Source organism: Hypanus sabinus, chromosome 1, assembly GCF_030144855.1.
Source record: "Hypanus sabinus isolate sHypSab1 chromosome 1, sHypSab1.hap1, whole genome shotgun sequence".
Taxonomy (NCBI): Eukaryota; Metazoa; Chordata; class Chondrichthyes; order Myliobatiformes; family Dasyatidae; genus Hypanus; species Hypanus sabinus.
The window spans coordinates 78,238,845-78,262,317 of NC_082706.1; the positions used below are offsets into that span (position 1 = coordinate 78,238,845).

Below are 23,473 nucleotides of genomic sequence, written 5' to 3' on the forward strand. Positions count from 1 at the left end.
CTCCAAGGCAGGAGTTTTCTTCAGTGCCTCTCCAGATCTTGATTTCTGTCCTTTTTTTCTCTGCATTTGGGCTCTTCATAATAGTCGCCGTGATCCTTTCAAATTATTATTTCAAATAAGTTTGTGACAAATGTATTTCATCCACTGGAATTGGCACTGCTTTCCCTTGGAATTTAATGATTTCAGGAACTGCACTTTAACCATTTATAATTATTTAACATAGACTTGTTCAGGATAGGAACAGGTGTTTCATGGTGATCATGATGCCAAATTATACTAAACCTGTCTGGCTACACATGATTCATATCTCCATTCCCTGCATGTTTATGTCTACCTAAATGGCTCTTAAATGTTATGATTGTTCAACCCTACCCCTGGCAGTGCATTTTGGGCACCTACCAGTTTCTATGTAAAACAAAATACTCAGCACATTTCCTTTAAACTTTTCCCCCTATTAACCATAGCTTTGTTCTCTGGCATTTGCTAGTTCTCACCTGGGAAAAAGATTGTCTATCTTATCTATCTATGCCTCTCAAAATTTTGTATACTTTTATTACATCACCACTTTTCCAGAGAAAACACCACACCTTTGTCCAACCACTCATTATAGCTCATGCTCTGTAATCCAGGCATCCATGTTATATTCATCTTCACTTTCAAAACATCCACATTCTTTCTGTAATGGGGTGCCCTAACCGCAAACAAAACAACCTAACCAAAATCTTATACAGATGCCACATGACTTCCTTGCGCTCTGACCAATGAAGGGAAACATACCATACACCACATTTATCATCCTATCTCGTGGTGTTGCCAATTTGAGGGGTCTTTGGACTTGGACACCATGATCCCTCTTGCATCAATATTGCTAAGGTTCTTATAATTTACTCTGTTCTTTCCCCTTTCATTTGACCTCCAAAATGATGCAACACCTCACCCTTGACTGGATTAAACTCTATTTGCCATTTCTCTGTCCATATCTGCTCTATATTTTGATGCCCTTCTTTAGTACCCAAAATTCTACCAATTTTTGTGTTGATTTCAAACATGCTCATCAGTTCATCCACATTTTTATCCAAGTCTATGTATATCACAAATAACAGGTCCCAGCATCAACCTTTCCATTTCACTGCTGGTTGCAGTCAGAATAACATACCTCTAATGTCCCCTTTGCTCCACGCGGTGGGGGGGGGGGGGGGGGTGGGGAAGAAGGGGTGAGAGTAAGTGCTAGCCTATCCAGCCTCCCATTATGATTGAAGTACCCCTCCGCCCCTCCCTTTCAAATTGTGTTTATATTCTTGTAAATTGTTTCTGCATCCTCTCCATGTCAATAGCAGAGTGACCAGAACTGCACACAGTACTCTAAACAAGGCCTTATCAACAACTGTTGATGTCCCAGTTCCTGCATTCAGTATTCTGAATAATGATGCAGTTTGTGTGACATGATCTGCCCTGCACAATGTCATGCTGATAAGTAAGCCAATGTTTTTCCAAAGGTGAGTAAATCCTTTCCCTAAAAATCCCCATGGATAGCTTCCTTAGCACTGATGTGAGTCTCACTAATCTATAATTTCCTGGATCCTGCCTCGAGGATCTTTTGTGGGACCCCTTCTCTTCGGGATTTTTATAAATGACCTGGATGAGGAAGTGGAGGGATGGGTTAGTAAATTTACTGATGACACAAAGGTCAGGGATGTTGTGGATAGTGTTGAGGGCTGTCAGAGGTTACAGCGGAACATTGATAGGATGCAAAACTGGGCTGAGAAGTGGCAGATGGAGTTCAACCCAGATAAGTGTGGGGTGGTTCATTTTGGTAGGTCAAATGTGATGGTAGAATATAGTATTAATGGTAAGACTCTTGGCAGTGTGGAGGATCAGAGGAATCTTGGGGTCCGAGTCCATAGGACACTCAAAGCAGCTGCGCAGGTTGACTCTGTGGTTAAGAAGGCATATGGTGCATTGGCCTTCAACAACCATGCGATTGAGTTTAAGAGCCGAAAGGTATTGTTGCAGCTATATAGGACCCTAGTCAGACCCCACGTGGAGTACTGTGCTCAGTTCTGGTCACCTCACTATAGGAAGGATGTGGAAACTATAGAAAGGGTGCAGAGGAGATTTACAAGGATATTGCCTGGATTGGGGAGCATGCCCTTTGGAATAGGTTGACTGAACTTGGCCTTTTCTTCTTGGAGCGACGGAGGATGAGAGTGACCTGGTAGAGGTGTATAAGATGATGAGAGGCATGGATTGTGTGGATAGTCAGAGGCTTTTTCCCAGGGCTGAAATGGCTAGCACGAGAGGGCACAGTTTTAAGGTGCTTGGAAGTAGGTACAGAGTAGAGGTCAGGGGTAAGTTTTTTTTACACTGAGATCAGTGAGTGCGTGGAATGGGCTGCTGGCGACGGTGGTGGAGGCAGATACGATAGGATCTTTTAAGAGACTCCTGGATAGATACATGGAGCTCAGAAAAATAGAGGGCTATGGGTAACCCTAAGTAATTTCTAAAGTAAGTATGTTTGGCACAGCATCATGGGCCGAAGGGCTTGTATTGTGCTATTGGTTTTCTATGTTTCAATCTCTCTTGCCTTTTTTAAACAGTCAGTAGAGATAGTCCAGGAAATTATAGGCCAGTGAACAATATAAGTGTTTTGCCAACATCGCAGCAATCTCCTGTCATGCCTTTCTCAATAACTTGGGATAGATCCTATAAGGCTCTGGGGATTTATCCACCTTAATGATCTTCATTAGACTCAACACCACTTCTTCCATCATTCTGACGTACTGTAGATTATTAGCATACCTTAAACTCAGTTTGCTATCTTCTACAGTGCCTTGAAAAAGTATTTAGCCCCAGCCCTTTGTTCACATAAGTTAGTGTTATAACCAGGAATTTCAATAATTTTAACTGAGAATTTTAAATTTGTTAATAAAATGCTCCTTTTTCACAGTGCAACCCTAAAATATAGGGAAGGTTGTAAAGCATGAAAAACTAATAATTCAAAAACTGACATGTCAACACTTCAAAAGTATTTATCCCTCTTTGCTCTTTGCTCAGTACTCAGTTGAACCACCTCACGCAGCTATTTCAGCCATTATTCTTTCTGATTAAGTCTCCCTTCCTGTTTACCCCATATACCTCAGACTTTAGATACATACAACACTGAGTAATATCATCTGCAGAAATTCTCTGATGACTCAGCAATAGTTGGGTATATAAAGGGAGGACAGAAGGATAAATACTTTGTCAAATGGTGCAAGCTGAATCATCTGCAGCTCATCATCAGTAAGACAAAGGAGATGGTGATGGACATTAGGAAGACCAACACTAGGAAAACTAAGCCTGCACTGCTCCCTGTTACTATTGGTGGTGAGGACCTACAAGTACCTGGGGGTTTACCTGGATGTCAGACTTGAATGGAGCACCAACACAGAGGCTGTGTACAAGAAGGGCCAGAGTTGCCTCTACTTCCTGAGGAGGCTGATTATGTAGGCCTCTCCTTCACATATTCTACCAATATGCTGTTGCCAATATAATCTTCTATGCACTGGTGTGCTGGGGCAATGATATCAACATGGGTGATGCCAACAAGCTTAATAAACTGATTAGAAAGGCTGTTTCTGTTATAGGAGTCAAACTGGACACACTGGAGGCTGTGGTAGAACAAAGGACACTCTGGAAAACCCTGGCATTTCTGGACAATGTTTCTCACCCTCTGCATGCCAGCTTGACTGAACAGAGGAGCACATTTAGTAATAGACTAAAACAACTGTGCTGCTCCAAAGAGCGCTATATGAAGTCATTCTAACCTTCAGCCATTAGGCTCTATAATAAGTCAACCTGTACCCAGGGTAGTGATGACCACCTCCTGTTTTACTGTTTGAGGTAACTTTTTTTTTATTAAACACAAAGTACATTGCAGATGCTGTGGTCAAGTCAACACGTACAAACAAGCTGGATGAACTCGGCAAGTCGGGCAGCATCCATTGAAATGAGCAGTCAACGTTTTGGGGCTGAGACCCTTACTTTTTTATTCTTTCTTTCTTCTTGTCTAATATTTGTATATCTGTGCATTGTGATCTCCTTTGGGATCAATAAATTTTCTACCTTTCTATTAGCTTTGCAGTATGTTGATGGAGCAAGATTTGCCATTCCTCCTTGCAAAATTGCTCAGACTGTGCCAGGTTAGTTTAGGAGCTGTGGTGGACAGCAAACCTGAGGTATTGTCAGAGATGTTCGATCAGGTTAAGGTCAGGACTCTGACTGGGCCATTCAGGGACATCAGCCACTCCATTGTTGCTCTGGCAGTATGATTTGGGTCGTTGTCCTGCTGATGCTATCTATACCATACTTTACAGTAGGGATGGTGTTACCTGGTTGATGGGCAGCATAAGATATATGCCACATATACTGCTTCGTGTTGTGTCTCATTGGACCACAAGTACTACTTCTACATCTTTACAGCACCTTCTAAGTGTCACTTTGCAAAGAAATTTTTTGTTTGGTTTTTTTTTGGTGGCATGTGTGGTGTAAATCAGGTAACACCATCCCTACTGTAAAGTATGGTGGGGCTAGCATCATGCTATGGGGATACTTTTCAGCAGCAGAGAATGGAAATCTGGTCAGAATTGATGGGAAGATGAATGCTACTAAATAGACAGAGATCGTGGATAAAAACCTGCTAGCCTCTGCCAGAAAGCTTAAACGGGGGGAGTTCATCTTTCAGCAAGACAATAATCCAAAGTACACTGCCAGAGCAACTATGGAGTGTCTTCAAATAAAGAAAACTGATGTCCTTGAGTAGCCCAGTCAGAGTCCTAACCTACCAAACATCTCTGACAAGACCTCAAGATTGCTGTCCACCACCATAACCCAACAAATCTGGCACAGCTTGAGCAATTTTGCAAGAAGAAATTGACAAATCTTGCTCCATCAGGTCGTGCAAAGTTAATAGACTTATTCAAAATGACTACTGGCTGAAGTAGCTGTTAGAGGTGGTTCAACTAAGTACTGAGCAAAGGGAGATGAATATTTTTGAACTGCTAATGGTTCAGTCTTTGAATTTTTAGTTTTTCATGCCCTGAAAAAAGCAGCATGTGATTGACAAATATAAATTGATCAAAATCCTGGTTGTAATACACATTTATGTGAACAAACAGCTGGGGATTGAATACATTTTCAAGGCACTATATGTTCTTCTTCTTGGTGAATGTTTGTTCATTATCTCACCCATATCCACTAACTTCAGATATAAATTCCCTTGAGAGGTCTCTAGTTATCCTCTTGTTCGTATATGTATAAAATTCCTTTGTATTTTCCTTAATCCTTCTTGCTAAAGACATTTAATGGCCCCGTTCTTTCCTACTTTCTTCATGTTCCTTAAGCACCTGTCTGATTTCAGCTTCCTTAACCTAACGTAAGTTTACTTTTGCTTTTGTGTAAACTTGCAACATCTCTCATCATCCAGAGTCACTGTATGTTGCCATCCTTGTCGCTTCTCCTCACTAAAACATCTGGGTCCTGAATTCTGATCAGCTAGTCTTTAACTGACTCCCACGTGCCTGATGTGGACTTGTCTAAATTCAGCTGCTCCCAGTCTACTCTTCCTAGCTCCTGTCTAATAATGTTATAGTTTGTCCTCCTCTAATTTAGTATTTTCACTCAATGTCCTGATTTATCTTTATTCATAACTCTCTGAAAACTTAAGAGTTATTTCTTGAATAATTGTAAACTTGTTAAGTTTTTGATTAAAATTAGTTATCATTTGAGGGTGAAAATTACCTTACAGCTGAACTATTGAACATTTAACAGTTTAACAATTAACTGTTCATTTGGAGTCTTGGAGTATTTTTAAATTAAAGTCTTTTATCTCATTTGCATTCTCATGTGAAGAGCTGTTTATTTTTAAAAAGAGACCTGTTAAGCTTCTTGAAACTGATTTAACTGTCATCAAGAATTGTTCCATATTTGATTTACCTGAACTGTTCATAGAATTCAGATGATGAAACATTGAGCACCATATCCCAAGATAGTTTCAACCGGGAGCGTTATGACAGTATGGTGAGTTGTTTCTCTGCATGTGGAAATGCGTTGTGTGGCATGAGCCCTCAGTGATATGTGGTGATGTTTGATTCTGGCTTATTTGGATTGTTGTTTCAGCCAAAGTAGTGATAGATGGAACATATTTTACTGGTTTTAAAATGGCAATTTGTTTTGATGCCATTGTTTCAAAACAGTACATGATAGAGATCAGAGAGCAGAAAACGCTACTGATGCTTTGCAGCATTGGAAAACAGATTAGGCTGTTTATGTTTTGCATAAAAATCTTAATTTGAACTGTAAACCAAAAGATATTCAAGCCTTCTAGTCGCAATGCAGAAGAAATAGATAATAGGTACAATAGATTAATTAAGTAGGTTAAATCATTAGCTTCTAAAGGAAAGCATGGTACTTTCAGATAACGTTTTAATCTTAATGAACAACACAAACAAAATGCTGGAGCAACTCAGTAGGTTGGGCAGCATCTATGCAGGGAAATAAACAGTTGACATTTTGGGGTGAGACCATTCAGCAGGACTAGTAATGAAGTGGACAGAGTCAGAATAAGAAGGTGGGGAAGAGGGAAGGAATATAAGCTGACAGGTGAGGTGATGGGCAAGACCAGGTAATGGGTAAGGCGGGTGGGTCGATGTGAGAAGCTGGGGAGGTGATAGGCAAAAAAGTACAGGGCTGAAGGAGGGGATAGTGGACCATGGAATAAAGAAAGGAGGTGATGGGCAGATTATGAGGGTGGGGACAGAGAAGAGAAGGGGCAAATGGACCACCAGAATGGAGGAAAATGAAAAGACTGGGGGAATAGGAAAGAGAGAAGAGATTATGGGAAGATCTGGTCAAGGTGGCACCGAGCTGCGATGTCCAGAGTTTTTTAGATTCATAGTTATCGCTTTGGGGACACAGTGGGGTGCTAGGGGTCAGGTTAGAGATTAGCAACAGGCATTGGGGAGTTAAGGGCAGTAAATAAGGAGTCAGGGACAGGAGCCAATGTTTGGGTTAAGTTGGCGCTCAGCTGTAAGGTCTGTTGATGTCATGGCTCAGACTTCATTGTTTAGGTTTATAGGGATAGTCTGGTGACAGTATGAGGAGTTAAGGGTCAGCTTAGGGTTAAGGATAGGGATGCGGGAGATTGAGGAGTTGGGCAGGAGTTGGCATTCAGAGTCCAGGTTGAAATGCTCCGCGGTCGAAAATCAATGATCTGAATGTCAGTTGGGTCAACAAGCACTGATTAGAACAGTGATCCCCACCCAGATCCTCAAATCCCAAGCCAGAGGTCCATAAGGGCAGGGGTCTCGAGGGATAGTGACTCCCCCCCTCCCCCCTACACCTAGCCATCGGTTTGGACGTGCATGTGAGTTTGGAAGTTGGAATCCGGATGGGTAGGGTGAGTGGAAGGGAAAGATGTGCCTGGTGGTAGGATTCTCTTAGAGGTGACGGAAGTTGCAGAGAATCCAGAGAATCTCTAAGTTCTGATAGCCGTTCCCCTCTTCGCCACCCACCACCTCCCCGCCTCCCCTTCATTCCATGGTCCACTGTCCTCTCCTATCAGATTCCTCCTTTATCCCTTTACCTTTTCCACTTATCACCTCTCAGCTTCTCTCATCATTCCTCACTTCCCCACCCACCCACCTTCCCCCTCACCTGGTATCACCTATTACCTACCAGCTTCTACTCCTTCAAGCTTCACACGCCATCCTCCCTTTCCCCACCCCCATCTTTTTGTTCTGGCTTCGTCCGCTTCCTTTCCAGTCCTGATGAAGCGTCTTGGTCCAAAATGTTGACTTTTTATTTCTGTTCACAGATGCTGCTCAACCTGCTCCTTTGTGTGTTGCTTAAGGTTTTCAGCATCTGTCTCATGTGTCTCTAATGTTAATGGAATCAAAAGCATGAAAAAAGATGAGTGGTTTAGTTTTAATAGTTAAAGGAAGAGTACATTTTTCAAATAAAACTGAGATTGCTGATGTAAAAGTTGAAAGAGAACTGCAAATTTTAGTTCTAAGTTTATTTTACTGTATGGTCCCACTACAGCTCACAAATGATAAAGATTTGTGTTTTTTGGAAGACTTGTGTGTGTCTTATTAACCATTTCAATACCCAACAAATATCTCTGAAGCAAGTGACCCAATTATTAAAAACACAGTAACACACAGGATTGATGAAGGGTTTTGACCCAAAACCTCATCTGTTTATTCTCACCATAGAGTCTGCCTAACTTGCTGAGTTCCTCCAGCATTTTGTGTGTATGGCTCAAGATTTCCAGCATCTCCAGTATTCCTATATTTAAAATTGCACTGTTTTTGAAACTGTACACTAATTATTTACTATTTTGCTTTCAATCTTTCATGCCATTTTAATGTTTATTTATACTCTCAAATGCATTTAAATTTCAAATTCCTGTTATGCATTTAAGGATTAACTCATTTATTGAGTTAGCCTGTGAACAGATCCTTCATGAAATTACAGTTCCAATAATCTGAAACTGTGGCTTTGGTTCAGAGACACTTTGAGGACTTATGCGCAGAATCCATGAAGTAACATTGATGGCTGTTGTGTGTCTTTCAACATAGCCACCAAAGCTGGAGGAAACAGAGATAAGAAAAAGACAATGATAGGAGTTCATTGTCAAAGTGAGAAATATGGTAACATAACTGAGACAGTCAACCATGTGGCAAACTTTTTCTTGGTGAGGGGAGGGGTCTGTCATGAACATCCTGGACATTTTAATACCGTGGTAACAATTTACATTTGTAGCACCTTTCATGACCTCTGACGACAACATTAATAGCCAGTGAAGTATTTTAAATACAGTATTCTCACACTTATCTGTTTTAAATAGGGTTCCACAAATGGCTCAGTTGTGGAGTTTTGACTTGAAACGTTGACAATTTTGCTGTAGGGTTTTGACCTGAAATGTTTTCAGGTTGTTTTCTCCCACAGATGCCGCATGACCTTCAGCACGTTGTTGCTCATTAGATAATGCTATTGCTAGCATGGAATTTTTGTATTCGTCTGAGAGAACATTATCAAAAAGGCAGTAGATTAGAAATTGTGTTGCTTGTGAAAAATGGGCACTGAAGGGAATAATATAGCATGTAATATGTGTGCCACCAAACTTGATATTACTGCATATTAGCATATAATTGTATGCTATTTCATGGAGTACCCGGCAGTTGCTCTAAGTGCACATTTGGTATCTGAATGCAGCATGTGTCAGAGGCAAACTACCAAATGACCATTGCTGAGCACCCATGCACTTTTCTAACAAAAAATTATCGCATGATAATTTGTTTAAATAACAGAACAGAAATTGACTGAGAGATTAGGATGGAAATGATACTTTGGGTGTAAATGGCCTGCTGTCCTTCACATTATTCTGGTATCCTGACACCTATAAATTATATGGCCCTTGCTGACTTCCGTATTATTTGATATCCTCTATTACTTACTCCTTTCAATTTTTCCTCTTCCTCTACAGTCATCTGATTTTTCTGATCAGAATGGATCAACAGCTGCCTATTTTAACCGTTCAAGCCGCAGGGGAAGTGTGGTTTCAGACTCTGGTGATATAACTGTCCCAGATCTTTTTAGTGTGAGTGAGCACACCTGTGCTGTGTGATTTGGAGCTGTTTTGGAGGTGACCAAATAATCCCAGTAATACTGTGATTAATGTTTTGTGATTTGGCAGTTTATCATATTCATGCATATTCTAACTTGCTGCTCCATGGTTTCTGAAATAATGATCATATGTTTATTTTGGAAGTAACACTGTGATCTTTTAAAACTGCATGATTGTGTATATTAATTTAAGCCAAACATTAATAAACATTGAATATAAATATTTGTTCAACTTTGTTTCAAATAATATTGGAAAAGTCTGGGAGAAGACTATACACTGTCTGCTTGTGGCCATTATTGTGTCTTACTATACAGTCAATAATAACATTTTGCATTCATACTTGTTAATATTGTGCTGATCAAAATTCATAACTGTGTTAGTCACTAAATGATCATTGACCAACCTTGACAGTTTTGACTGAATGTTCCAGAATGTGTAGGAAAGGTCTTACTAGTTTTCTTCGGTAGTATTTTAATGTTATTGCAGTGTTTTGAGATTTGTTATACGAATTGTGTATGTCAACCTGTGTGCATGAAAGGCTCATGTTTTTGTAGGTTTCAACTTTTCCTGCAGTAGTTTTCTCTTATATAGGTCATCTCAGGTTATGGTAGGATTCTCTGTTGTGGTGAACTGTTTAAACCCAAACAGTCAGCAAGTCAGAAATGTGGCTGTGAATCAATTTCCCAGTCAGCAGAAGATGCCCGAAGCTCTGCAGCAGTTGGCAAATCCTTACTGCCAGTCTCCCAAATGCTTGTTTGTATGTATGGTCTGTTCTATACTAAGTCGGGTGCTCGTAAGGTGGGGAGAAGCTATACTTAGAATATATTGTTAGCTGGCTTCCATAACTCACTGCAGGCAGTTTTCTTCATACCCAGTTAGCATATTAAAACTTTGTTTTACTGGCTTTTGGCACAGGACAATATGATCACTAACCTGTTGTACAGCTGCTTTTAAGTAAACATGTCCAGGAAGTGTACAGCCAACCTTCAGTACAGGGAGGACTCAGTAATAGGTCCTGGTGGGCCTGTCACCCCCTTCACTTGCTGGACTGAGAGAGATGAACAGCTCCATTGATTTGAACAGATATTTGTGATCTGGAGGTTATGAAGAAAAAAGTGTTGACATTTAACATTTATTTTTCCTTGCTGAGAATGAGAGTATGTGTGAGAGGGGCGATAAAGGACAGTTAATATAAAGGCATATGCTGTGTCATTTTATAATGATATTATGTAGCATTATATTATATGTTATATAGTAGTACACCACAGATACAGGACCTTCAGTTCATGCCTACCATCACACCCAATCAGCTTGTCCCATTTTCCTGTGTTTGGGCCATATCCATCTAAACTTTGCTGCTGCATATATCTATTCCAAGTGTCTAATAAATAATACTTCTGTAACTGCCTCAACCACTTTCCCGAGCAGCATGAGCCATATACTCACATTCCCTCTTGTGAAAAAGTTGCCCATCAAGTCCCTCAGTATAGGACTACTTTATCCTAAGGAAAAGCCTGCTACCATTCTCCTTTTTGCCGCTCATAATCTTATAACCTGTATAAGGTCACCCCTCATTCTCCTACACTGTGCTGCAAAGTATAAAGACCTAGTCTGGCCTACCTCTCCATATAATTCAGGCACAATAGTCATAGCAACATCCTCATAAATCACCACACTCTTTCCAGTTTAATTATGTCTTTCCAATAACAAGGTGACCAAAACTGTATACTGTACTCCAAGTGTGATCTTACCAGCGAATTATACAATGGGACGACAGTTGCACAGTGATTAGTGCAACACTATTACTTCTCAGGGTTTGGAGTTTGGTGTTCAATTCCGATGTCGTCTGTCAGGAGTGTGTATATCCTCCCCATGGAAATCATGGATTTTCTCCAGGTGCTCCAGTTTCCTCCCACAGTCCAAAGACATACCAGTTAGTAGGTTAATTGGTCAGTGTAAATTATCCTGTGATTAAGCTGGGGTTAAATTGGGAATTGCAGGGTGGTGCAGCTTAAAGTGTCAGAAGGGCCTTTACCACGCTTTATCTCAATATATAAAATAACATAATCTCTGAACTCCCATACTCAGTACCCTGACTGATGAAGGCCAGCATGTTTAATGTCTTTTTCATCATCCAGTTTACCCTGTAACTCTAGTTTCCACAAACAGTGCATTTGTACTCTTAGGTTCCTCTTTTTCATTTCTTAATACCCTACCATTCATAGCACAAAACGTAAGCTGGTTTGACTTCCCCAAATGGATTACTTCACACTTATATGTATTGAAATCTATTTACTACTTCTCGGCCCACCTTCCCTAAATGATTTCTCTGTAATCAATGATAACCTTTACTATCAATAACACTTAATAATTTCATATTGTCTATAAATTTACTGATCAAGCCTTGTGCATTTGCATCCAAATCATTTATATAAGCAACAAAGGGTCCCAATGCTGACTCCTACTGCACACCAGTAGTCACCAACCACCATTCTGAGAAACAACCTTCAACCAGCACCCTCTGGTTCCTACCTCAGAGCCAATTCTGAGTACAGCGAAGTAGCTCTTCCATGGGATCTCACCTTCCAGACCAGCTTATCTGTCTCCACCACTTCCTGTGTCAGCTCATTTCACATATGCACCATCCTCCGAAAGAAGTTTCCCATTTGTCCCTTTTAAATCAAAGAAGACATCTTCAGTTACCCGAATAACCATTAATCAACCTGATATTTTTGCATGAAATGTGTGGATAGACTGTATGATGAGGTATAGCTATATGATGAGCAAAAATACCAATGCCTTAGCAGTTAGCAAATGGCTGTTAAAGCGCCAGCAACCTTGCTCAGTTCAGCTGCTGTGTGTAAGGAGTTTGCATGTTCTCCAGTGAATATTTTGGTTTCCACCGGGTACCCTGGTTTCCTCTCTCATTCCTAAAAAATGTATGGGTTTGTAGGTTAATTGGCCACATGGGTGTAATTGGCTGGTGGAAGCTTGTTGGGCCTGTTGCAGTGTCGTGTCTATTAATAAATAATTTCAAATGACGACTAGTGGTAGTTACTGGTGTGTTTAAATTTCTGCAGAAAAGAGAGACAATAAGAATACAACACAATATCTTTGCAGATGTCGAGGATACAAGGCTATCATGCCCAGTTTATTTTGTTAGATAAAAACAATTTGTAGGAAAATACTTGGGGCTTTTGTTATGTTGTGGTACTTTTTTAAAATTACAAAAGTTATGAGATCACTTTGCAATCAATATTATAATGTTAGCACCCAGAGATGTAGTTGTTATTAATTGCCTATCAAATTATAATTGCAGAAAGGCCATCCCAATCACTTGTTGCAGATTTTCTGGGGTTTCTGGCTATAGGAAGATCCAGGCTGATAAGAGATAGACCAATGAATTCAAGTGCAGAGTTGTACCTAATTGAAATAAAAGCAAGAAATGCTAGAAATATCCAGCAGGCTGACGTGATAATGAGTTAACATTTCAGATCAATATAATTTCATCTAAACCTGGAAAAGTTGGTCTTTTTTTTGGAACATGAGGAATGCTGGAGAGAATAAGGGTGGGAGACTTAGAGAGATGCAAATGGTTGTGTGCTTGTGGTTGATCTGTAAGGGGTAGCATTTGGACAGTAGGATAAAAGTATCGTTGGATCTTTTGTACTGAGCCTTGCAAATCTGTGGAGAGAGAGGTGTACTGATGTTGTACAGTTGATGTCTTGTTATCTGAACTGGTTGGTTGCAAAACAAACTGAAAATCTAATTAATTGAAACTGTTCAGTTGTATTGCATCCTCAGGGTTGTCAGACAATGTGATGCTGTTTCTTAAGCTTACATTGAATTTTGTTTGGACAGAAAGAGGCCAAAATGGGTTTGGAATGGAGAATTAAAATGGCAGACAATTGGAAACCGCCAGCTAGTGATGTAGTGGCATTTGCACCAGACTTTGAAGCCAATGGTCCCAGGCTCGATTCCAGCAGAATCCTTGCACACTTTCCATCCATGTTGGGTTGAGCATTGAGCTGGCAACTCGGTCTTGTAAAAAAACAAACAAATGCTAAAGAAATGGCAAGGTTGCCGCCCTATGCACCACAAGGCATGGAGAGGAACAACAACAGTTGGAAACTCAGGGGTGAACAGAGGTATTCTGCAAAGAACTTGCTCAATCTGTATTTGGTTACTCCCACTGTAGAAGGGAAATCACAATGTAAGCACTGAGTGCAGTACACTAAATTTAAGAAATGCAAGTGAACCACTGCTTAACCTCAAGGGAGTATTTGAGCCCCTAGATTTTGGGAAAGAAAGATTAAATGGCTGATGTTGTGAGATTGGGAGTTCACAGAGTTCAAGAATTAGAATAAGAAGGAGGGGAAGGAGTACAAGCTAGAAGGTGATAGGTGAGGCCAGGTGGGTAGGATAGGTGGATAGGTGAAGCCAGTAAGAAGCTAGGAGGTGATAGGTGGAAAAGGTAAACAGCTGGAGATGACCACATCCTCAGAATAGAGAGATATCCAGTTAGAACAGAGATGATGAGGAATTTCTTCAGCCAGAGAGTGGTGATTCTATGGAACTTGTTGCCACAGACAGATGTGGAAGCCAAGTTATTGAGTATATTTAAGGCAAAAATTGATAAATTCTTGAATTGTCAGGGCATGAAGGGTTACGGGGGGGGGGGGGGTGGGGGGAGGAGAGACAGGAGATTGGGGCTGAGAGGGAAATGGATCAGCCATGCTGAAATAATGGAGCAGACTTGATAGACCAAATGCTCTAATTCTCCTCCTATATTCAATGGTTTTATCTCAAAAAAGGAATCTGATAGGAGAAGAGAGTGGATCACTGAAGAAAGAGGAGGAAGTGATAGGTGAGGAGAAGACAAGGGTGGGAGGTGGGTGGTAAGTATTGGAAGTTGAAGAAATCAATGTTCATGCCAACAGATTGGAAACTACTTGGACAGAATGTGAGGTGTTGCTCCTTCAATCGGAGTGTGGCCTTAGCAGAGAGTAGGCCACGGACCGACATGTTGGAATGGGAATGGGGTTTGGAATTAAAGTCGTTAGCCACCAAGAAATCCTGCTTTTTGAGGATGGAGTGAAACTATTTGACAAAGTGGTCCCCAATATAAAGGAGGCCGCATTGGGAGCAACAGATACAGTTAACAACCCCAACAGAACTGCAGGGAAGTGTTGCCTGACCTGGAAGAGGCTCTGAATGGAGGTGAATAGATAGGTGTAGCACTTCTGCTTGCAGGGATAAGTGCTAAAAGGGAAGGAACAAATGGACAAGGGAATCACAGAGGGAGTGATCCCTGTGGAGAGTTGGGGCAGGGGTAAAGTTGTGTGTTAAATGAGGCTGCAAGATAAACTCCAAGATTTTATATTTGGTGCCCCTCCCTTACGAAGGCAAGTTGTAGTAAAAGTCAGCTTGGCAAGCATTGACAGAATCAGGTTTTGTTTTGTACGATTTTTTTTTAGTATGATCTTTGATGATGGTATTAGGGTTAGTACTTTGCGAGCAGAATATTGTATGCTCAAAGGCTAAGTTAAAGGCAGCCAGGGCAGTGGAAAAATAGAGAGTCAAGGTCATGCTGCCAGCTCGTAATGAATGAATATAGAGAGGTAAAGATGCCTTCTCATTAGTAATTAATTGAAAATTGACCAAATCATTTTTCAATCAATTTTCTAATGTTCATGTTAGCTGAGGTTATCCTTTAACACTTGATTGATACATAGTACTTTTAGTCAAAATGAAAGCTTTATTGCATAAATGACAAACAGTTAAAAGCAGGACCGTAGTTTAATGGAACCAAAAAGTCTTCGTGCTTTTCATTTCGAATGTCTGAAATTCCACTGTTTGCCAAGCATAGCATAAATTTAACATTTAATTCCTTGTGTTTACTTCACTCTTCATTTTACTTTTGTGCTAAACTTAATTTTCTGATGTACTTTCACATAAATTGGTGGTTAGATATGATTATTGTTATTTAATATTGTACTAATATATTTTTTTGTTTGTTTACAGTTGGATGAGAAGACCGAATTATTTTCTCGAGTAAGTAACCATCAGTAAAAGTGATCTACATGTATCTTTGTTCCATTGATGAGGTTGCTAGCTTCTTTCTGTTTTAGGGAAAAAGTAGTTCATGTTAGAGAGTTGTCTTAGAATGAAGTTGAAGGCGAAGAGAAATTTACAGAAAATTCTAGTTTTTAAAATTTGAAACATTTGAAGTGTCTTTTTTTAGTTACAGGTTTCCCCCGCAATCCAAAGATAGAGTGTTCCTATGAAACAGTTTGTAAACCGAAATGTCATAAAGCAAAGAAGCAATTACCATTAATTTATATGGGAAAATTTTTTGAGCATTCCCAGACCAAAAAAATAACCTACCAAGTCATACCAAATGACACATAAAATAACACTAACATATAGTAAAAGCAGGAATGATATGATAAATATACAGCCTATATAAAGTAGAAACATTGTATGTACGGTATAGTTTCACTTATCAAACTTGGGAAGACAGTGAGCCAAAATGGATTTGGAGTAAATAAATCAGCACGTACACGCAAGTGCACATACACACCTATGCACATATATGCATACGTATGCATATGCGTATGCAAGTACATGCATGTGCACGTACACACATGCACAAACAACTACCCGCACAAGGCTTCATGGTCATTGTAGTCTTTCTTGGGGTAAACACACATACAAATTGGGCGTCTTTTTTTCGTAAAAGCGAAAATTATCTTCGGTTAGCAAAAACAGGTACTAATGTAGGTCTTTCATAATAGCAAGCTGTCGTAAAGCGAACGTTCGAAAAACGGGGGACACCTGTAATTTGTAACATAACTGTGTTGAGTATTTTACTCAATCATGCCATTTATTAAATACCATTAAATTAGTTTTCATTGTTGATAATTATAGAATTGATGCAACACATTCTATCATTTTAGCACATTGAATCTTTGCCAGATCCCAGCGGACCAATCCCATCACTCATGATTTTGCCACCCCACCAGCTCTGCTCCACTACACTGTAAATTTTATTTCTCAAGTGCTTCACGAATTTCACTTTGAAAAATTAAATTAGTTCCATTTTCACCATACCTACAAACAATGAGTTCCTAGGAATCTTTACTCCTCACTTTTTTTTATTAGTATTTTTAATGCATTTTCTACATCACTACAGACAGAAAAAAAAACCCCAACTCAAAATGAAGAAAATTGATACAGTGCAAAAATAAACATACAATAATACTATAATACAAAAAAAAAGATAATTGAGAAAGCACCCAAATTGAAGACATGTAAAATTAGTATCCTCCCCAAGCCCCGCAACAAAAACAAAACTCCAGACCAACCACAACACAATATACAGAATATAAATCAGGACATTCAAACCCCCAAAACTGTAAATACACTTAAAAACAGAAGATAATAATGCCTACTGCCAAAAAAAAGAGCTGAAAGCAAGGGACCGAAAAAAAAACCTTAGTTAAGAGGAAGGTTATGAAAGTACTCAATAAAAGGTCCGCAGACCTTATGGAACTTTATATCCGAATTAAGAACTGAATAATGAATTTTTTTCAAGGTCTAGGCAGGTCATAATATCATTCAGCCATTGAGCATGCGTGGGCGGGGCAACATCTCTCCATCTAAGGAGGATTAGACGTCTAGCCAGGAGAGAAGCAAAAGATAATATTCGACACTTAGTCAAACTCAAACGTAAATCTGTCTCACCGAAAAAAACAAACAAAGCAATTAAAGGGTTAGATTCTAAGTGGTGGTTCAGAATATAAGATAAAGTTATGAAGACATCTTTCCAAAATTTCTCCAGGCTAGGACAGAACCAGTACATATGAATAAGAGAGGCCTCGCCCCTTTTGCATTTATCACAAAGAGCCCACTTTTTTTAATAAAAGATTGTCTCTCATATTGTTTATATTTCTGGATGATATTTCAAATCTGTGCCCCTGGTTCATTCTTGGTATTGCATGTCATGTAATCTTCCTTTCTTTTCTGAACATCTTATATCATGGATTTTTTTCTTTTGATGAACACAAGAGATTCTTCAGATGCTGGAAATTTAAGCAACACACTCAAAATGCTGAAGGAAATCGGCACAGCATCTACGGATGAAATAAACAGTTGAGTTTTCAGACGGAGATCCTTTATCAGGACTGAAAAGGTAGAGAGCAGGAGCCAGAATAAGAAGGCAATAGTAGGGAATGAGTGTAATTTGGCATGTGATAGGTGAAACCAGGTGAGGGGATAGGTGGTTGGGTGGGGGCAGATGGAATCAGAACCAATTGGGAAAGGTAGGAAAGCCTATGGAAGAACTGTGTATGTAGGAGGAAAAGGGGTGGGAGCAAAGATAGTGATGAGTGTTAGGATTTCTTCAACTTTATAACTTTGCTGACGTTTTGTTTTGATTTGCACATGGTACGTTACTTGTGCTTCTGTGCTATCCATTTTAGGCACGTCTCTTCCGTATCAGAACTTCTGGCAATACGCTGTGAATCTGAACGTCTTCTTCCTGCACAATCTAATTAACTTTGTTCTTTTCTATTCATACTGGCATGTGCCACTGGAAATAGCTCTGACGTTAATGCCTTTTGAATTTTTCTATCTTCTGACAGGCTGAATGCGAGAACTATTCCTGTCCTTTCTATCTTATCAATATCAACAAACCCATACAATTTCTGGCTCAGTCCATACACCACACAAAGTGCTTTCCATCCTCAGAATGATGCTCTTTGTCCTGTCACCAGGCAAGACAATACAATGTGTAACTGGTATTGATCGTTGTGGAAATACCTTTCATCCATGCCTGCAGGTTATGTATAGAATGTCATCGACCTCTCCAGTATTTAACAAGGCATACAGTTATAGTGAGACGCAGCCCAGAAACAGGCCTTTTGGCCTTTCAAGTCTGTGCTGACCACTGATCCACTTGCATTTAACTAACCTAGCAATTATCATTTTTTATTCTCTCCTAATTGTCACAATTAGGACTTTATTCCTTGGAACAGAGGAGATTTTGGGGTGACCGGGAGAGGTATATAATATAGAGGGGCATTGACAGGGTGAAAGCACATAGTCTTTTCCCCAGGTATTTGTGCTGAAAGCACGAGTGCATGGCTCTAAGATTGGAGGCAAGAGTTCTCAAAGGAATATTGGAGGTCATGAGTATTTGGAATGAGTTGCTGGAAATAGTGGTTGAGGCAGACACGTTAGTAAAATTTAAAAGCTATCTGGATATGTACATGGTTAGGAGAAGCTTAGAGGGCTATCGTCCAAATGTGGGCTTAAGGTACTAGTATGCTGGGCAACACAGCATGAATTGGGTTGAAGGGCCTCATTCCATGTTGTAAGACTATGAGAAGGACATGGATCATTTGGAAAGTTGGGCAAAGTGGTGGCAGATGGAATTTAATTCAGGCTAGTGTGAGACACTGCATTTTAGGATGCTAGCTGGATGTCAGGGTGTGAATCCCCTGAAAATGGTGACATAGGGCCTTGAAGAAGGCATTTGGCATGCTAACCTTCATATGTCAAGGTATTGAGAGAAAGAGTTGGGATGTCACTTCACAGTTCTATGAAACATTGGTCAGTCTGTACTTGTGTTTTGATTGATACTTTACAGGGAATATGTGGTAGTGTTAGAGTGAAGAAGAAATGACAGGTTGTTCCCTGCAATGGAGAGCTTTACTTATAAGGAGAGATTAGATACGCTGGCTTTATTCTCACTGGAACCTCGAAGACATTCTGGGGGGGCAATAGATAGGGTAAAAAAATGTTCCTAGGCTAGAGCAGTCTAAAACTAAGTGGCACAGGTTTAAGGTGAGCAGGGAGCGTTTTGAAGACGATCTTGGGGCCAGATTTTTCTCAGAGGATGTGAGGTGGGGGTGGGGAGGATAATATAAAATGTGCCAGTAGAGGATGTGGCGGAGTTAGAGTTCAAGTTTATTGTCATTCAACCATATACATGTATATAGCTAAATAAAACAAAGTTTCTTGGTATACAGTGCCTATTAAAATAAAGTATTCACTCCCCCCCTTGGAAGTTTTCAAGTTTTATTGTTTTATAACATTGAATCATAGTGGATTTAATTTGGCTTTTTTTTTACACTGATCAACAGAAAAAGACTTGTGTCAAAGTGAAAACAGATGTCTACAAAATGATCTAAATTAATTACAAATATAAAACACAATAATTGATTGTGTAAGTATTCGCCCCCTTCAAGTCAATATTTAGTAGACGCATCATTGGCAGCAATCATACTTTGAGTCTATGTGGATCAGTCTCTATCAGCTTTGCACACATGGACACTGCAAGTTTTCCCCATTCTTCTGTACAAAACTGCTCCAGTTCTATCAGATTGCATGGCGATTGTGAGTGAACAGCCCTTTTCAAGTCCTGACACACATTCTCAATTGGATTGAGGTCTGGGCTCTGATGTGACCACCGCAGGACATTAACTTTGTTGCTGTAAAGCCATTCCTGCCTAGCTTTGGCTTTATGCTAAGGCCATTGTCTTGCTGGAAAACAAATCTTCTCCCAAGTTGTAGCTCTCTTGCAGACTGTATCAGGTTTTCCTCCAGGATTTCCCTGTGTTTTGCTGCAGTCATTTTACCCTCTACCTTCACAAGCTTTACAAGGCCTGCTGCAGTGAAGCATCCCCACAGCATGATTCAGGCACCACCATGCTTCACGGGAGGGATGGTACATTTTTGATGATGTGTGGAGTTTAGCTCACATTTTGGTTTCATCAGACCATAAAATCATCTTCCATCTGATTTTGGAGTCTTTCACGTGCCTTCTGGCAAACTCTAGTTGAGAGTTCATGTGAGTTTTTTTTGTCAACTATGGCTTTCTCTTTGTCACTCTTTCATAAAGCTGCAACTGGTGAAGCATCTGGGCAACAGTTATATGCGTAGTCTCTCCCATCTCAGCCACTGAAGCTTATAACTCTTCCAAAGTTGTCTTAGGTCTCTTGGTGGCCTCCCTGACTAGTCCCCTTATTGCGCGGCTGCTCAGTTTTTGAGGATGGAATGCTCAAGGCAGATTTACAACTGTGCCATATTCTTTGCATTTTTTTGATGATTGACTTAACTGTACTCCAAGGGATATTCAGTGACTTGGAAATTTTCTTGTATCCATTTCCTGACTTGTGCTTTTCATTAACCCTTTTGCGGAGTTGCTTGGAGTGTTCTTTTGCCTCATGGTGTAGTCTTTGCCAGGGTACCGACTCACCAGCCGTTGGACCTTCCAGACACAGATGTATTTTTACTACAATCAATTGAAACACCTTGACTGCATATAGGTGATCTCCATTTAACTAATTATGTGATGACTTCTAAAACCAATTGGCTGCACCAGTGATGATTTGGTGTGTCATATTAAAAGGTTTGAATACTTATGCAATTATTTTTTTATATTTGTAATTAATTTTGATCACCTTGTAGAGATCTGTTTTCACTTTGACACAAAGAATCTTTTTCTGTTGATCAGTGTCAAAAAAAGCCAAATTAAATCCATTGTGATTCAATGTTGTAAAAGAATAAAACATGAAAACTTTCAGGGGGTGAATACTTTTATAGGCACTGTATTTCCTGGATGGGAGTGGTGGGTGGGGGGGGAGACACCAATAATTCTCTCAGTAGTCCTTGTAATCCATTGCAGGCTCTTACTGTCAGATGCTTTGCAACTCCCATACCAGATGGTGATACAATTGGTCAGGCTACTTGATAGTGTTCCGATGGAATATGGTTAGAATGAGGATGGGGAGCCTTGTTCATCTCAATTTCCTCAGGAAGTGGAAGTGCTGCTGTGCTTTCTTGACTAAAGAGGTGGTATTGAGGAACTGGGTGAGATCATCCGTGATATGCACTCCAAAAAACTTGGTGCTCCTGACTCTCCATGGAGATGCTGATAATGTACAGTCGGGTGTGGTCAGCCTGAAGTTCACAATCATCTCTTAGTCTTCTCCACTTTGAGATTCAATTTGTGTTCACACCAGTCCACAAACAACTCTACCTCCTCCCTGTATCCTGACTCATCGATGTTGCTGATGAGGTCAACCACTGTTTTGTCATCAGCAAACTTAATGATGTGGTTAGAGCTGGATTTAGCAGTATAGTCATGCTTCAGCAATGTGAACTGCAGCAGTGATAGAGTCAAATACAATAGGTACTTGGTGAGGAAAAGGAAAATAGGGATATGGGCCTAACATTGGCAAGAGGGATGAGAGTGGATAATCATGGTTGGTTTGGTTGAGTTGGACCCAAGGACCTGTCTCTGTGCTCCACAACTGCATGGATTAGAAGGTATGGGGCAGGGCAAGAATTATGTGATTTTAGAAGATGAGGTGCTAATGGAACATTGAATTCATGTAATCGATCTTTCCACTTTGTATCAGAAAGGCACAGATCTAATTTAATTCCTAATTTGGGTTTTGAACTGGTTTGTCCATAGCAGACAGAAAATAGTAGTGAAAGGCTGGAGGTGCATGAATAGTGGGGTTCCTTGAGGATTGGTGCTGGACCTCTGTGCCTCTGATATATATCAGTGACTTGGATGAAAAAATAGGTGAATTAGCAAGTTTGTAAATGGTACCAAGACTGGTGAAGTTATGGGTATAAAGGATTATCTAGGAATACAGCGGGATATAGATCAGTTACAGACATGGGCAGAGAAGTGACTGATGGAGTTTAATCTGGGCAAATGTAAAATGTTGTACTGAGAGGTCAATTGAAAGGAGAAATTGTATCATAAATGGTAGACACCTTAAAAGCACTGAAACCTAGAAGGATCTTGGGGCTCCTGGTCCATAGTTCACTAGAAGTAGGCACACAAGTGGATAAGGAGGTAAAGAAGGCATGTGGCATGCTTGTCTTCAATGGCATGGGTGTTGAGTATAAGAGTACAGAAGTCATGTTGCAGCTATAATGAATTTTACTCAGGCTGAGCATGGAGTATGGTGCCATGGAGTTCTGTTTACCACATTACAGGAAGGATGTGGAGACTGTGAAAAGGATGCCAAAGAGGTTTACCAGGGTGATGCATGGATTAGAAGGTATGAACTATGAGGAACAGTTGGACAAACATGAATTGTTTTCCCAAAAGTGTCAGAGGTACAGGGGAACCTTGATGGAGGTTTTTATGAGATGCATTGATTGGGTAGAGAGTCAGAATCTTTTTCTCTGGGTAGAAATGTTAAATACCAGAGGATAAGGCTAGAAGAAGGAATGTAAAGGAAACTCGAGGGTCAAGTTTTTACACGGTGAGTGGTAGGAACCTGGAATGGGTTACCAGGGATAGTAGTGAGTTGAAGAGGCTTTTAGATAAACACATAAAGGGAGAGGAGGAATATGAGGAATACACAGGAAAAACACTTTCAGTATAAACCGACATTAAGATCAGCGCAATAATATGACCTGAATGGCATGTCCAGTATTGTACTGTGTTATATGTAATGTAAGATCAGAACCTAAAATGCAAATTCAATGTTTCTCTCTTCATATTAGTATTTGATCTGCTGAATATTTCTAGCAATTTCTTTTGTTCCAGATTTCCAGCTGTTGTGTTCTCCATTTCACAGATGAAGCAGTTTTTACTTTTTGAAGAGGTCCATCTTTTTGAAGCCCTCATTCATCATCTTTCTATTTACAGTCCCCAAGACAGATTAACTGTGACTAAGATGCATTAATTTGTTCTTTTATCTTGGTCTCCACCTGTCACATACTTTTCCCTTGTTCTCTCCATCCCAGTCCTGTTCACATTTTAAAAAAATATTA

At 40.0% G+C, this 23,473-nt stretch overlaps 1 protein-coding gene across 7 annotated transcripts in view; it reads left to right on the plus strand.

Moving 5' to 3' along the window:
• lrrfip2 (leucine rich repeat (in FLII) interacting protein 2) overlaps positions 1 to 23,473 on the plus strand; it is a 119,332-nt gene that overhangs the window by 47,644 nt on the left and 48,215 nt on the right. For 6 of the 7 annotated variants that reach the window (XM_059971136.1, XM_059971147.1, XM_059971157.1 and 3 more), the window contains one exon: positions 15,692 to 15,721. In XM_059971136.1, coding sequence (XP_059827119.1) covers positions 15,692 to 15,721 — 30 coding nt within the window. Of the gene's footprint in view, positions 1 to 5,988; positions 6,058 to 15,691; positions 15,722 to 23,473 lie in introns of all 7 variants that reach the window. The other variant, XM_059971128.1, reaches the window with a different exon arrangement.